The 14,954-nt window shown below is 39.1% G+C and overlaps 1 protein-coding gene across 1 annotated transcript in view; it reads right to left on the bottom strand.

The window, feature by feature from the left end:
• The window catches only part of EXT2 (exostosin glycosyltransferase 2), a 107,194-nt gene that overhangs the window by 73,025 nt on the left and 19,215 nt on the right, over positions 1-14,954 (bottom strand). Inside the window, exons 6-7 of the mRNA XM_020798313.3 lie at positions 13,403-13,542; positions 11,205-11,298 (exon numbers count right to left, since the gene is read on the bottom strand). Of these exons, the coding sequence (XP_020653972.2) occupies positions 11,205-11,298; positions 13,403-13,542 (234 nt within the window). The remainder of the gene's footprint in view (positions 1-11,204; positions 11,299-13,402; positions 13,543-14,954) is intronic.

Raw genomic sequence — 14,954 nt, 5'->3', positions numbered from 1 at the left:
CGTTGTGGCAGTAAACAAATTGGGCCAAACTGCTGAACCAGCAGTAGGTGTCCATTTCTAATGGAGAGTTATGTACACTGCTCTAAGCTGCATGGAAGAAAAGATAAAAATCAAGTAATTGTCTCTGCTACTTAAACTTCTTATACACATTCATTGTCCTTTCCTACGAAATTCAATACTTTTGTAAGAATACTATGGTCTCTTGGGATGCAGAGACTGTGCAAGAAGATTAAGAACAAAGATGGACTGAAACTGACAGTATACTATATACATGGGCAGAGGTCTCTGTGAACGCACTATTCATAATAATTTCTTGCCTTCCATATGGATCTAATGCGAAGGAGGGTGCATTTGAGAATAATGCTTACTAAGTGGCTTTTTAAAAAATCAGGCTGGCAACAGAGCTGCTTAGCAGACATGGGGTGGTCTTGAAATCGATGTGTTCAGCCAGCTTGCTATTACCTTCTAAAATTCAATTGGCTCATGTCTTTTCCAAGTGGCAAGTCTGCTGGGGTTAGATAAAGCCAGAAGAAACCTCTGGTTTCTGTAAAACCAAAGGGAGGGGTTTATGGGGGATAGGGACATACACATTCTCCAAGCACACATGGCGACCATATTTTTATTCTTTTTTAAGGCATAAACTGCATAGGATTAAACATGAACACAAATCAGCTTGCAGGATTAGTAGTCAGCGATGTGTCAAATTTTCAGGTGGGTTTGGGACCTTGTGTAGCAAAATGTTTAGCCTACTTGATTATAAAAAGTCAAGCCTGCTGTACTTGCCCAAGGTCTTACTGTAAGTCAGAGAAAGCAAAGGAAAGAGGGAACAAAAACCAAGTCTCTCAATCCTTAGATTTTGATCAAACCACAAAATACCGCAGCTCCTCATCTCTGGTTTATATATCACATATTCTTCTGGCAGCTCTGCAAAATAAGGTCAGATTGAATAAAGTTTGCCTCCACAGTATCCAACTACTTTTCCTGAGGGCTAAAGTAACACATGCTCATATATTGAACACCCATCTTAACAGAGATAATTTAATTTCAATATAGTATGGAATGCATTCCCCCCACAAACACCAAAAAGTAAATCAAACCCTTTTTCTGTAAGCGTTTTCATACTGCAAATATATGTGTTTTCTTGTTCTAAGGGTTTCTCTTACATGACAAGATACAACAACTTGGGAACAACTTTAGTCAAAATAATCTAAAATGCTGAAAAACAAAATGATTTCAATCAAATTTTGATGCCCAGGAGTCAGAAAACTGTTTTAGACATTTCACTGGTCAGGAACTACGAAGAAAATATCAAAGTTGCAATAGCTTGCAGTGATATTAGCAATTTTTCCTTCTAATTCCAGAGTTTTGTTACTTTGTACAAAATACTGGAATTTAACTTAAGAACTCTACAGCAACGAATAAACAGCTGTTTTAACACTTTAGTACATTACTCTATATGATTATGTGTGCAGCACAGGTATTATAAAGGTGTTTGAACAAATATGTTTCCATATGCTTCCATATGTTTTGATAACCGGTCATGTATCAGCACAGGATACTTATTTATGAACATCAATCTTATTTTAATTGACATGACAAACTCAACTTTCTCAAAGACATATACAGTGGTGCCTTGCATAACTATGTTAATTGGTTCCATTAAAAACATCGTTATGTGAAAACATCGTTAAGCGAAACACCATTTCCCATAGGAATGCATTGAAAACCGGTTAATCTGTTCCAATAGGAGCCTATTCAATACATTTCAATTGTGAAAAAAAAATCACCACAAATTCAAAAAGACTCAGAACGAAGCCAAATTATTTTAACGAAGGTTTTATTAGGTGCACTAACGATTCCAAGCATTTTAAACATTTTAGAATATTTTTAAAATAGCGAAAACAGGGCTGTCAGTGAAGCAAGGTCCCAAACATCATTATGCAAAAAAACCCCATAGGAAACATTGTTAGGTGAGGCGGCAAAATTTCCAGCAAAGGCCATCGTTATGCAAATTCATCGTTGAGCGAGGCACCACTGTATTTAAAAAGGCATATCTCTTATCTTCTTCATTGTATCACTTTCTTAAACTAATTGTGGATCTATAAACTATTCATGAATAAATTATCCGTATTTCTTATACTGCATAGGTGTACTATATAGGGGTATCTTTGAAGCTCATCTGGATTTCGCATGCCCTGTTTGTCCAAGTATATTACACTGAAATTATAGTGTGTGCTGCTTATTACACCCATACAGACAATCTTATACCAACCTAGGATCAAAACTGTATAGATCTCTGACTGCAAAAATATAAAGCACAAAAGAATGATTCATCTTAAAGACCTGAGAAATGAAGCTACTTAAACACATGTTATTTAACAATGCTCTGGAATTTAGGATCCTCAGTCAAGAAGGAAAAGAAATAGGGTATACAGTGGTGCCTTGCAAAACGAATGCCTTGCAGGACGAAAAACCCGCAAGACTATTGGTTTTTGCGATCGCTATGGTGCCTCGCAAGACGGTTTCTTCTATAGACATGCTTCACAAGACTTTCTTTTTCCCGAGCCCGATGCCTCACAAGATGAATAAATTTCATTTGTCTTGTGAGGTTCCCATAGGGAACCTCGCAAGATGATTTTTTCGCAAGACAGCGATTCTTGCAGAACAAATTACATTCATCTTGAGAGGCACCACTGTACATAATAAAAGGCTCAAAAGCTATATTATGAAAACAGTCATGGTAATTCATGAAACCATAACCTGCAAAAGATGCATTGATTTCATGAGATGAATGGGCACAGAAGTAGACACATGACTGTGATACACCGCTAGCCCCTGCTTCTCACTCTGACATAGAACTCTGCTTTCTTGTAACTTAAGCATTCCAATACCTTTTTGAAAAGTTACAATAATTGCTATGTGCTAACAAGTTGATTCCAACTTATGGCAACTTTTCCCAGGGTTTCTTATGTCAGAGGTTCCCAAGGTAACTCAGATGTTCTTGGACAGCAATTCCCAGAAACCCCAGCCAACACAGCTGCTGGTGATGGTTTCTGGGAATTGCAGTTCAAGAACACCTGTCCTAGGTAATAAGCCAAACAGGAATGCTTTATCACTCCCTTCTACAGGAAACTTTAGTTGGTCCAAAATACTATGGCCAGATTTCTGACTGGGAAAAGTGCAAGCAGCATACAATTGCTTTGTTACAACTGCTCCCTGGCTGCTGGCTGGTTTCTGAGCACAATTCAATGTGAGGTTTGTTTCTAGGTCCTATTACTCTCAGTCACATGTTTGCTGAGGACACAGGATAGCACCTTTTCAGTGGCTGCTCTTTAGGAACTTTCTTTCCAAGAGAAAGGAAGGGGGGCCCCTACCAATTTTCCATCTGCCAGGAGCCAAATATTTTTCTATTCAAGAATACTTCACCATTCTTGCTGATAAGAACAGGACTTCTGGTAGTCACGATGCACTTAATTTCTAATTATTAGTATTTTGAGATTTTTAAAAACTGTTTTAACTCAAATATGTTCCATTACTCTAACTTATTTCATGATTTTTCTAATATTGTTACTAAGCTTTTACTTGTATTTTTAAATGATGTTGTACATTGTATTCAGCCCTAGTTTGTTTATTTAAAATATTTTTGCCTTCCCTTTCTCTTTAAAGAGGACCCAAGGTGGCTAAAAATAGTAAATATACAAATATTAAAAAGAATTAAATACTATATTAAAAATGGTAAATAAAATCAATAAAATCAAAAACTATTTTTTAAAAAAAATGCTTTCTGATACCCAGTCACTAAGGGAAAGCCTGCCTAAAGAGAAAGGTCTTTGTCTACTAGTTTTTGAAAAAAGGTGGGATAAAAATTGAAATATACTAAATGCCTATACATTTTGCCTCCAGCTTCTTCATGTATTTCTGAAACAACATATCTCTCTTTGGAATATATGTTATAAGAATGAAGCAATATATCTGTGAAGATTCTCAGTCATTCAGGTGAAGTTATCTGGAAGTCGAGTCATGGCACCTGGACTTCTTTCTTATTAGGAAACGTTTCGCTACTCATCCTAGTAGCTTCGTCAGTCAAATAGACTGAAGTTTACCATGATTCAACTTCCAGATATGAACATGAAGATAAATGATATTAGTCAAGAAACTATAGAAATAACCTTATGAAGCCTAGTATATTCTGATAATATCAGATTAAATTCAGCAAGGTACATGGTGCACCTGGCTGCAGAGCAAGAGGCTGCAAGTCTTGAATCCCCATAATGACTCTTGGGAAAGGCCTGGCTCAAGATTCTCTGAAGCATGCATAGTTCATGGGGTTATGTGCCCTGCTATCTGGGCAGCCCTGGCCCACCTGCATTGTCCCAGAAGACCAGCAGAAGGAAAGACTGCTAAACTTCTTCTGGGGACTTTATATCTAGAATATCCTGGGATGGTTGCCATAAAGTGGAAATGACTTAACAGCACATGCATTATTGTTATTATTGTTATTTTCATTTTTATATCATCCACCTAGCTGAATCACCATTCTGATTTATTTACAATAAGTATAATAAACAAGCTTAAAATACAATTTAGAAAATAAGAAATAAAAATAATAAAATGCAAATAACCAATACTATTAAAATATATCAATACATTTACATAGAACATTCATAACATTCATCAATTAAAACATTCAAAATGGTGGGCTGGATCAAGCTGGCAAACTAAGCTCAGCTGAGTCCTCAGGTATAAGGTTTTGGAATGTCTGCCTAAATAGCCAGATTTGTAGTATTTTTTTATATATCACCAGTGAAAGGGCTAAACAAATTGCAAGGGAGAATTCATTCCACAGCCAAGGAGCAACTGCCAAGAAGACCCAGTTTCTCAACTTCTTCCTCTGGGACTCTCTTGGGGTTAGCATCCTCAGTCGGGCTGCTTGGGATGTTCTTGCAGGACTGGCAAACCATTCAAGGCTTTATAGGTTAGAACCATCACCATGAAGCTAGCATGGAAATGGACAGGTAATCAGAGTAAGGTGGCCAGAATTGGGGTGATATGATATTTATTCATTCCACTCAATAATCTAGCCATTGTGGTTCTGGACCTACTGAAGCTTCTGTAACAGCCCTAAGGTCAGTCACATGTAGAGAGCATGGTAGTAGTCTAATCTTGAAATTGCCAGTGCACAGACCAACATGGTGAGAGACTAATGTCAAGGCAGAGATGCAGCTGGGCAATCTGCCTGAGATGGAAATAGGCAGACCGGACCACCAATGCTATCTGAGTGTCCACAGACAGCATTAGGTCCAGCAGGATACCCAAGTTACAAACCTCATTCTTTGCAGAGAGAGCAGCAGGGTGGGTTGGGAAGGAACAGGAAAAGGAAAAGGAAACTGCACAAACTGCACCTGTACTTAAAAAAAAAACCTCACTCTAAAATAATCCTGAAAGAAGCCAAAGAAAAGTGGATACAAGCATGCATTATAAAAGATCAAGAGTGAATAAATAATCACGAGTTAAAGACCTCCAGAACAACAGTTTTCCTCAATTCAATCCCATCTTCCATCATGGAAAAAAAAGAAACTTGTGCATTATCACTTTGGCTCTATCACTCCCACACTAATGTAATAGACTCAACTTGGAAATCTGTTGAATATTTTACTGAAACAACCCCTGCAGCTTTCATATAATGATGGTTTTATTTAAGCAGAGATACCTGCACATTACAACAGAACTACTTCTCTTTGTCAACTCTGCAAGAATGAAAGAAAATTTGCAAAAATTTGCAAATCGTAGTACTCCTTTCTCACTCTCACTCCAGTCCCTTCATGTTAGAGAGAAAACAAGTATGTTTTTAACCTTTGTGTCAAGGGCCATCTTTAACCCATCACTTCATTGTGGAATAGCTGCATGGCAGAAAGGAAAAGGGAACAGCTGCTGAGCAGGTGGTGGACTTCTTCACCCGAACTAAGAATGTTGATCCATGGACTACATTGCTTTTTAGCATATGTGCTGGAGACCATTTTCTGAATATGTATTTCACACAAATATTACACAACCATGCATTGCTGGAAAGATTCCAGAGATACTTCAAAGTGAAAACTTGCTAATAAAGCTGACAACAGATGAAATGTGTGTATTCATGATATACAGAAGTAACAACAGAATTTAGGAAAACCACTGGCAAAATTTGATGAATATCATATTATGGGGTTTGTTTCTTAATACAAGAACAACAATACTATAGTCAAGCAGAAAAATCCTACGCACCCGCTTCATAAGGCACCCAAAATCTGATGTCAGTTGTGTCAATTAGGAATCTAGAATGGATTCCCAGCTCTGGTTAACTCTCCCATGCTGCTTAGGCTAAAACAGACTTAAAAGAGGCACCAAAACATAAGCTATTTCTTCATGAGTTGGACTAACCCATCTCCTATACAATAAATGACTCAGCAAATAAAATAATAATAGTAGCTTGTTGCTAGGTGGCGTTTCCGTGCCCTCCCTATGTCTAACATTAAAACACTGAATAAGCCCCCAGTTAAAGAGAGAGGGAGAGTAAATGTTACAGATCCTTGTTACTGGAAATTTAAATGATAAGTGAAAACTCAACATGATGTAGCTGTTACAGTAATAAGACACAGAGGTACTCATTAATGAGATTTTTAAATTCCGTTCCTCTAACAGAATATGATCAGATAAAAAGTGTAAAACTGGGAGTTCTTAACAGAGCATGGGTTGCTTTTTTGCATCATTGTTACCAGTAATTTAAACAACACTCAAACCAATTACATATATTTTTCATATGAACACTGAACTTAGTCATATCCATAAATCTTCTAGAAAAAAATAATGATAGCATTAGGTCTAACAACACATATATCTTGCCACAGCATACTTGGCTCCAGAGGGCTCCAAGCACTTTGAGCAGGTTTTCAGAAGGCACAAATTAATGAAAATAAGTAGATGTAGTCCCACTTGCACAAATACGTCTGAAATTATTACAGGTGCAAATACATTTTAAAAATTAAATTGATTAATCCTCTACCCTTTTCCTTAACTAATAAAACAATACATCTTAGTTAAGTTTCCAATGTATCAAAATACAATGGTGCCTCGCTTAACGAGCGCACCGTATAACGACGAAATCACATAGCGATCCGTTTTTTTCGGATCACTAATGCGATCGCTCAATGTTTTTCCAATAGGGGAAAATTCGCTTTGCGAAGACCGGTAAGCGTTTCGCTTACCGATCTTCGCAAAACGGACCCCGACATCAGCTGTTCGGCGGCCAAAATGGCCGCCGGAAGCCTGGAAATGGCCCAAAATGGCCACACGCAGCGTTTTCGCGCCCTCGTTAAGCGAGGCGAGGGCGCAAAAATGGCTGCCGGCCATCCTGAAGCATCGCTGAACGGTGAGTATTTGGCCCATTTGGAACACATTAAACCATGTTTAATGCGTTCCAATGGAAATCCCTGCCCCGTTCAACGATGCTTCAGCAGAGCGAAGGTTAATCCGGAACGGATTAACCTCGCTATGCGAGGCACCACTGTACTATCTTCTAGAAATAGGGAAGAACGCGTAAGAAAACAGAAAAAACACCAAAGCCGCCTCTAATTTTTAGATTTTTTTTTTTTTTTTTAGAATTATAGGAATTTAAAATTCATTTTGGATTTGATCAAGCATTAATACAATGGAATCTCTGGGAGGGGAATAATTTAGAAGGAGTTCCACCTATTAAAGATGCTGTTCTCAATAAAATACAGTTCATTGATAAATGAAAGGCTTGGTGAACGGTCTAAGCATTAGTGCTCACAGCAATAAAATACTGTGGTAAAAGTCATATTGACATAGGGTGCAAGCCTAAGTAGCGGTACAGCAGAGGCGGTGGCAAACATGACACAAAGCTAACTAAGGTTGTGCTCAATCCAAAACTTTCCTAGCCTAGGAGCTGTTGAAAACTACTTAGGAATGCCCTGACCATAGCCTATCTTCGTGCCACCACAGTGGCAATAAATCAAAGATAAGGGGATTGAATCTACTATAACATAGCTCCTCCCATGTTCGTCTCCTTTTCTTCCTTTTTCTACCTGCTCATCCTAGCCAGTACAAGAGTTGTGCTGGCAGATCCAGTTTCATTGGCTGATCTGACAGCTATGCTGGCACAAGATGCTTCTGTCCATTCAAAACCCACTACAGCCTGCATATTTGTGAATTTGGATTGCATTGACTGGCTGATGCAGAAGCAGGTCAAGAACAAAGCAAAAATGTATGTAAAATGTGGAACTGCATTAATTTTTTTAATGGCACTACATGTCTAGGAGAGTCTCCGCTTGATTTTGTAGGAGGAAGGTTGATTAGAAGAGTCAATGGTTCCTTTCTAATTTTATAATTCTGTGATTCCAGAACACTGACAGATATTGTTCTGATTTTACTCCTACATCTTTTGCCAGATGTCCACTACCCCATTAAACTGAAGCGGGAAAAGAAGCAGCACCTATGAACACGATGACAAATATGTATGTGTTGCAGTTCTGTGTACTGCTATGGCATGAATCACATTCTAGTTCAGACAACAGTAGAATCCACAAGCCACAGGGCTAAAATTACCAGGTCTCCTGAGAGGTAGTTTTATAATCTGGAGGACTCTTTAATGAATAGATAACAAACATGCTTATAAACTTCCTTCCAGCAAAGTCATGTTCCAGTTGCTACTCTAAATGTTTAATCAAAAGGTAGCAGTGATCATTGATCCCTTTTGTTTCCAAGCAGAATGTTGAAAGAAAACCCTAAGAAAATCATATCAGGCAAAATCCAAAGAAACAAAACAAAACAAAAAGAGACACCTTAAAGACTAACTATTATTTTAATGTAAGCTTTTGTGGACATGTCCTGCAAGGGAAGAGAGACCTCTTCTGGCTGTTTGTCATATTGGTAATGTCTCTTAGCACAAGAACTTCAGCAGAATCACATGCACTAAAATAAGCAAAAAATCTAATTACCATACATGTGATCCAAGTGCATACTAGAATTTCCATTGATTGGAAAGGAAATTCCCACTCCATAATCTGGTCTTTGTGTTATGAATATTCCCTGATATTTGACCTTGATAATTTCATATACCTCAACATCACCCCTGTGGTCCTAATTATATTCAACAAGTATATGATTTACCAGAATCTCAGAATGGATTAGGTTGGGAGAGATATTTTGCACCAAAAATGTATCTTGCAACCATTTTCATTCTTCATAATTATGAAGAAATGTTGGAAGTTATTATTATTATTATTTATTTAATTTATATCCCGCCTATCTAGTCGTGGTGGACTACTCTAGGCGGCCAACAACAGAGATAAAATACAATAACATAAAACAGCCTAATTACAACAACAATTAAAAATAGGGGAACAATAAAGGAGAGAAGAAAATCAAAAGTAATCTGGAGAGAAGGCCTGCCGAAACATCCAAGTCTTTAATAGGTTCTTAAAGGTGCCCAGCGAGGGAGCTCCGCGAATGCCAGGAGGTAAGTTATTCCAAAAGGTTATTCCAAAAGTTCAACCAATATATGCTCAGAATACAGAGACTTTCAAACTGGTATCTCACTGTTGTTTTCCTCATGTCTAAAAGTTCTCACATTCTTCATGACTAAATTTTTAATGTCAATATTTGTTCATATTTTGTATCTGTTACTCACTTATCTAATGCACCAATTCATTAGTATACTGTATTTACTTAACAGTGTAATTGGAGGGTTAGTGCAAACAACCAATTTTCTTTAAAGCACTTATTATACAAGAATGTGTGTTTGATGATTCACAGCTTCATTAATCAGGAGGACTAAATACTTTGAAAAGAAACACTCCAAAAGCATTGCTTGCTTCTGCTTTTTAAGGGACACTACTGATCAATATTTTCTTCCTTCCTGAATATATTTAGAGTGTACATTAATACTAGTCATGTGATGACCTATTTAGGTCTTAGGTTACCATCCTATTCATACTCCTCAGGAAGTAAGTATTTTTTGATGGAATGGGGTTTACATAAGAGTAGACACATACAGAAATGCTCTGTCGATCAATTATTATTACACTGGCACACTATCAAATTACAGATTTATTTACATGAAATGAAAAGATATATGTATATATTCTCTACTAAAACAAAACTAAAATCTGTGACCTGCATGTCTCCTTACTTTAATTCTGAAAACTAAGTAACATGACATTCACCCACTTATTTGACATAGTTCATCCTGCTTCTGCTGATCATGATTTAGGCTAAGAGCAATCACAGACATTATATTCCCACTCTGCTTCATCCTTAGAAATTTCATGCCAGTACAGATTCTAATATTTCAACAGGCCCTGCACACAGACTCTTTCAAGATCTTTATGACTTTAAAGGCAAAGATGTAAGAGAAAAATCCTCAAAGCCAAGACTTCCAGTAAAGTCTGTACCTGCATGAAGTCAGAAAACATACTATAGAGAAAATCAAAAGTTTTCTAGGCTATGCAGGTCCTCCTCTTTTTCCCCTTCACTTCTTCTTCCTTTTCATCTTCCCCTTCCTCTTTCTGGGTCCTATGATGCAGATTGTTAAGACTGAGGGTAGGGACTGCCTTTTTTAAAATCTATTTTTAACTGATCTAGAATGTTCAGGAATCCATTTTAGCTGAAGCAGGAGACAAAATACTTTAGATGAATAAATAATACATATTCACACAAAGTTCTGCACACTGTTAATTTAATAATTTAATGAAATTTTAGAAAAAGTTGGTTATGAGACATGTTTGCCATTTTCCTGATTGTTTTTGTTTTCGTGTGTATTCTATTTTGTAATGACCCTGTGAAGTCCAAATGATTCCTCTGGATTTCAGAGCTAAATAAGAATGCAGTGACCAAATCCTATCAAATAAATAATGTTTCTTTGCTTCTCCTCTGCTTCCCTGCTTGACATGATTCTGTTTTCCAGCAATTAACAAAGACATCTTGATTGTACAGTTGTTTGGAGAATGCAGTTATTTGGAAGATGCAGATCATAACTTCCTCGTACAAGATAAGCAATGCTGATCCAGTATTTCTGTTGTACCTGCTTTGCACTTTCAGCATCTCCTCAGGACAAATTAAGCCACAAAATATGAAAGTGGGCCGTTCACTACTCTAAACACTCCAGTCATGTGTATTTAGGGCTTTGCTCCCAGAATCTGTCCTACCTGTCTCTGCATCTCTTCAATCTGTCGCTGGGGTATGCTTTGAAGAATGTTGTACATCTCGGACATCTTTTCTTCAGGTATCACCACAGAAGCTCTAATTGCAACATGTGAAAAAGAAAACAAGAATTTTAGATAACATAATAAAACATTGTAGCAATCAAATGACAGATCATTTCCCCCTCCCATCACCACAATACACCCATAACAAAAAACACCCTGATCACTATAATCACCCAATCTCCTGAAAAGGACAAAAAGTTGATCCCATAGATACAAATACTCAACTATCCCACACATTACACCAGAATACAGACAGAGTTCTAAGTCCTGTCCTCTGAAGATGCCAGCCACAGAGACTGGTGAAACATTAGGAAGAAAAATCTTCGGAATATGGCCAAACAGCCCAAAAAACCTACACGAACCAATTTACTCTTATTTAAAAAGCTCTCCTCGCTCCCATCTGACAACAAGGTATTTCAGGGAAGGGGACTTTGCCTCTCATGATAAAGAGTGCTTTTACCTACAGAAATCTTGCAAGATGGGGATGATTTGTGCAGATGCTTTTTGAGGATTCCCACAGCCACAGTTAAAGGAATCACCAGAACAGCATACAAGATGTTATTGAGGGATGCCGGGGGAGGAGGGATCGGCAAAACTGCCCCTCCTATCTCATCAGAGCATTCTGAAAGGTATACCACCCAGGCAGTCCTCACACTAACACAAACTCTGGATCCAGCTTAGCCTTTTTTTAACACAATAGCTGGTTAATTAATTGAAAGTTAAAATACTTTTTTTCTGGAAGTCACAGAGATAAGCCAAAGGAGAAGAGAAACTACAAGTAAACTAACATAAAGGAAATGGTTGGTCAGGAAAAACACCAAATCCCCCTCTTCAAAATATACCATATAAACATACTTTGCACATACCTTGCATGAACACCAATGGGGTTTATAAATCTATTAAATTTACTTTAAACTAATAAATTACTACAGTGGAGTCTTGACTTATGGTCGGCTTCACTTACGTACTTTTCGACCTACCGAATTCTCCGACCGCAAAGTTTTACTTTGACTTGTGGCCGAAGAATCAACCTACGGACCAGAAGGGGGAGGCGGGGAAAGGCTTTCACCGCCTCCCCCTTCCAGTCTGTAGGCTGTAGGTCGTGCCATGGAAAGCATCTCAGAGGCCCCACCACCACCGATAGTGCTTTGGAGCCACTATCGGCGGGGGGGGGGGACCTCCGGATGCCTTCCAGAGAAGCCTTGGAAGGCATCCGGAGGTTCCCTGCTGTCACCGCCGCTGCTGGGAGCCGAACCGCGCCAGAAGATCCCAGCCATGCTCGGACTCCCAGGAGTCCGAGCATGGCTGGGATTGCCCAGCGTGGCGCAGCTCCCAGGAGCAGCAGCAGCGACGGGGAAATTCAAATTTCCCGCCCTTTCTCCCTGCCTTTTTGCTTTCGGAGGTCTCAAACGGCTTCCTCCGAAGGCTCCCAGCAGTGGCGTCGGCGGCGGGGGACCGCCAGATGCCTTCCCTGCTGCCCTGGGAGGCCTCTTGGAAGTCCCCGCTGCTGCCGATCCGGCAGTGAGGGACCTCCAAGAGGCCTCCCATGGTGGCGGGGAAGGCCTCCGGAGGTTCCCCCCCGCCGCCGACGCAGATTTTCCCAGATTGGACGGGCCTACAAGGGGAGGGCTTCCCCCGGTAGGCCCTGTCTACTGCCCGGGAAAGCTTGGTAGACCGGTCTACCAAGCTTTCCCAGGCAGTAGACAGGGCCTACCGGGGGGAAGCCCTCCCCTGGTAGGCCCGTCCACCCTGGGAAAGCCTGTGTTGGCGGGGGGGGGGGAGAGCTCCTAGAGGCTTCCGGCAGCTGCACCAAATCCCTCAGAGTCCTCCAGCAGTGGCGATGGCGGCGACGGGGGACCCCTGGAAGACGTCAGAAAGGTAAGTTTTTATTTTTAAATTTTATTTTAATTTTGTATGTGCGTGGGGGGGGGTGTTTGGGCGGGTTACAGATTAAATGGTTTTCAATGCATTCCTATGGGGAAAGCATTTTCGACCTCCGTACTTTTCGACCTACGGACTCCGTTCTCATACGGATTAATTCCGTAGGTCGAGACCCCACTGTAATTCATTGCTAGATGTAAATGGTTTGAAAGTAAACTGCAACTACTTAGCACACAATCAAACTACAAAAAGTATACCTCTTCCAGTCCAGAACTTCAGAGAAAGGCAGAATGTAAGAATCTGCTACAACAACAGGGATGCAACCAGCCTGAAGTACATCACTCAGTACAGCTTGTCCCAAGCGGGCTCCTCGCAGAACCACACAGAATGTGGCTTCCTTTAGCCAAATTGTATCAAAAATACACATGATGAGACACTATCCTCCTTTTTATCAACACAGAAAAACTTATTTACATTATTCACAACTCAGCTAACTCATATACAGTGGTGCCTCGCATAACGTTTTTAATTGGTTCCAAAAAAAAAACCTTATGCGAAAAAAACTTTATGCGAAACACCATTTCCCATAGAGATGCATTGGAAACCGGTTAATCCGTTCCAATAGGCACGGATTGCCGTCCTTAAGCGAAAAAACCCATAGGAAACATCGTTAAACGATACAATGTATCCTCCATTGGAATGTATTGTAGCTGACTCAATATGTTTCAATGGCTTTGCGAAGTCAATTTTTGCAAAATTAAGTGTGTCATAAAAGGGTCAAAAATGGTTTTAAATGCTTGGATTAGCTTCTGCACCCTCTAAAACGGATGCAAAAGTTAATTTGGCTTTGATCTGACTTTTCGTTAATTAATGGTGAATTTTTTTCCCCCAACTTTTGACAGCTGTCAAAATCTGACAGCTCCATTATTTCCTATGGGGGAAGAAAAAATTCACAAAAAATTAATGAAGACTCAGCAACTGTTCTAAATTCTTGGGTTCGTTAGAGGACCCCCTAAGTTGTGTGCAAACCTGATTTGGCTTTGATCTGAACTTTCGTTAATTTTTTGTAAATTGTTTTCTCCCCCATAGGAAAGCATGGAGCTGTCAGATTTTGACAGGTCCATTGGTTCCTATGGGCCAAAAAACAAAAATTCACAAAAAATTAACGAAAAGTCAGATCAAAGCCAAATCAGGTTTGCACATGTCTTAAGGGGTCCTCTAACGAATCCAAGCATTTAGAACCGTTTTTGACCCTTCTAAGACACTTTTTTAATTGAAAAAAAAATCGTTAAGTGAAGAGGGGACCTAAAACAAAAAACGTTAAGCGAAGCATGGTCCCAAAAACGCTATGCGAAAATCGCCCATAGGGAAAAACGTTATACGAAGCACAATCTGACTCTGAAAAAATAAACGTTAAGCGAAAAAAAGTTAAATGAAGCAAACGTTATGCGAGGCACCACTGTATTAATTTATCTTCAATACAAACTATACTTGTTATACCTCCGATTTACTGTCGCCATCACCACCACTACAATATTATATACCTTGTACAATGTTTTGTCTTGCGTGTTGAGTTTAAGGGTTAAAATTTTTATTATTATTATATTTCTGCCATTCCTCTTCTCCACTGGATGACATCTCACAACTTTATTCTCACAATAACCCTGTAGGTTGGATCAACATCAAGAGAGAGTGACTGGCCTGTGTTTTAGCACAGACCAGAATCTGGATTTCCTAAGACCTAGTCCAATATCCTAACCAATCTCATACTTGAATGTTATTTCCTTTTGGTCTTTATTTCTTTTGTGT

Source organism: Pogona vitticeps, chromosome 1 (assembly GCF_051106095.1).
Source record: "Pogona vitticeps strain Pit_001003342236 chromosome 1, PviZW2.1, whole genome shotgun sequence".
Taxonomy (NCBI): Eukaryota; Metazoa; Chordata; class Lepidosauria; order Squamata; family Agamidae; genus Pogona; species Pogona vitticeps.
The sequence above is the reverse complement of the archived record's forward strand: the minus strand, read 5'-3'. Positions and strand labels throughout refer to the sequence as shown.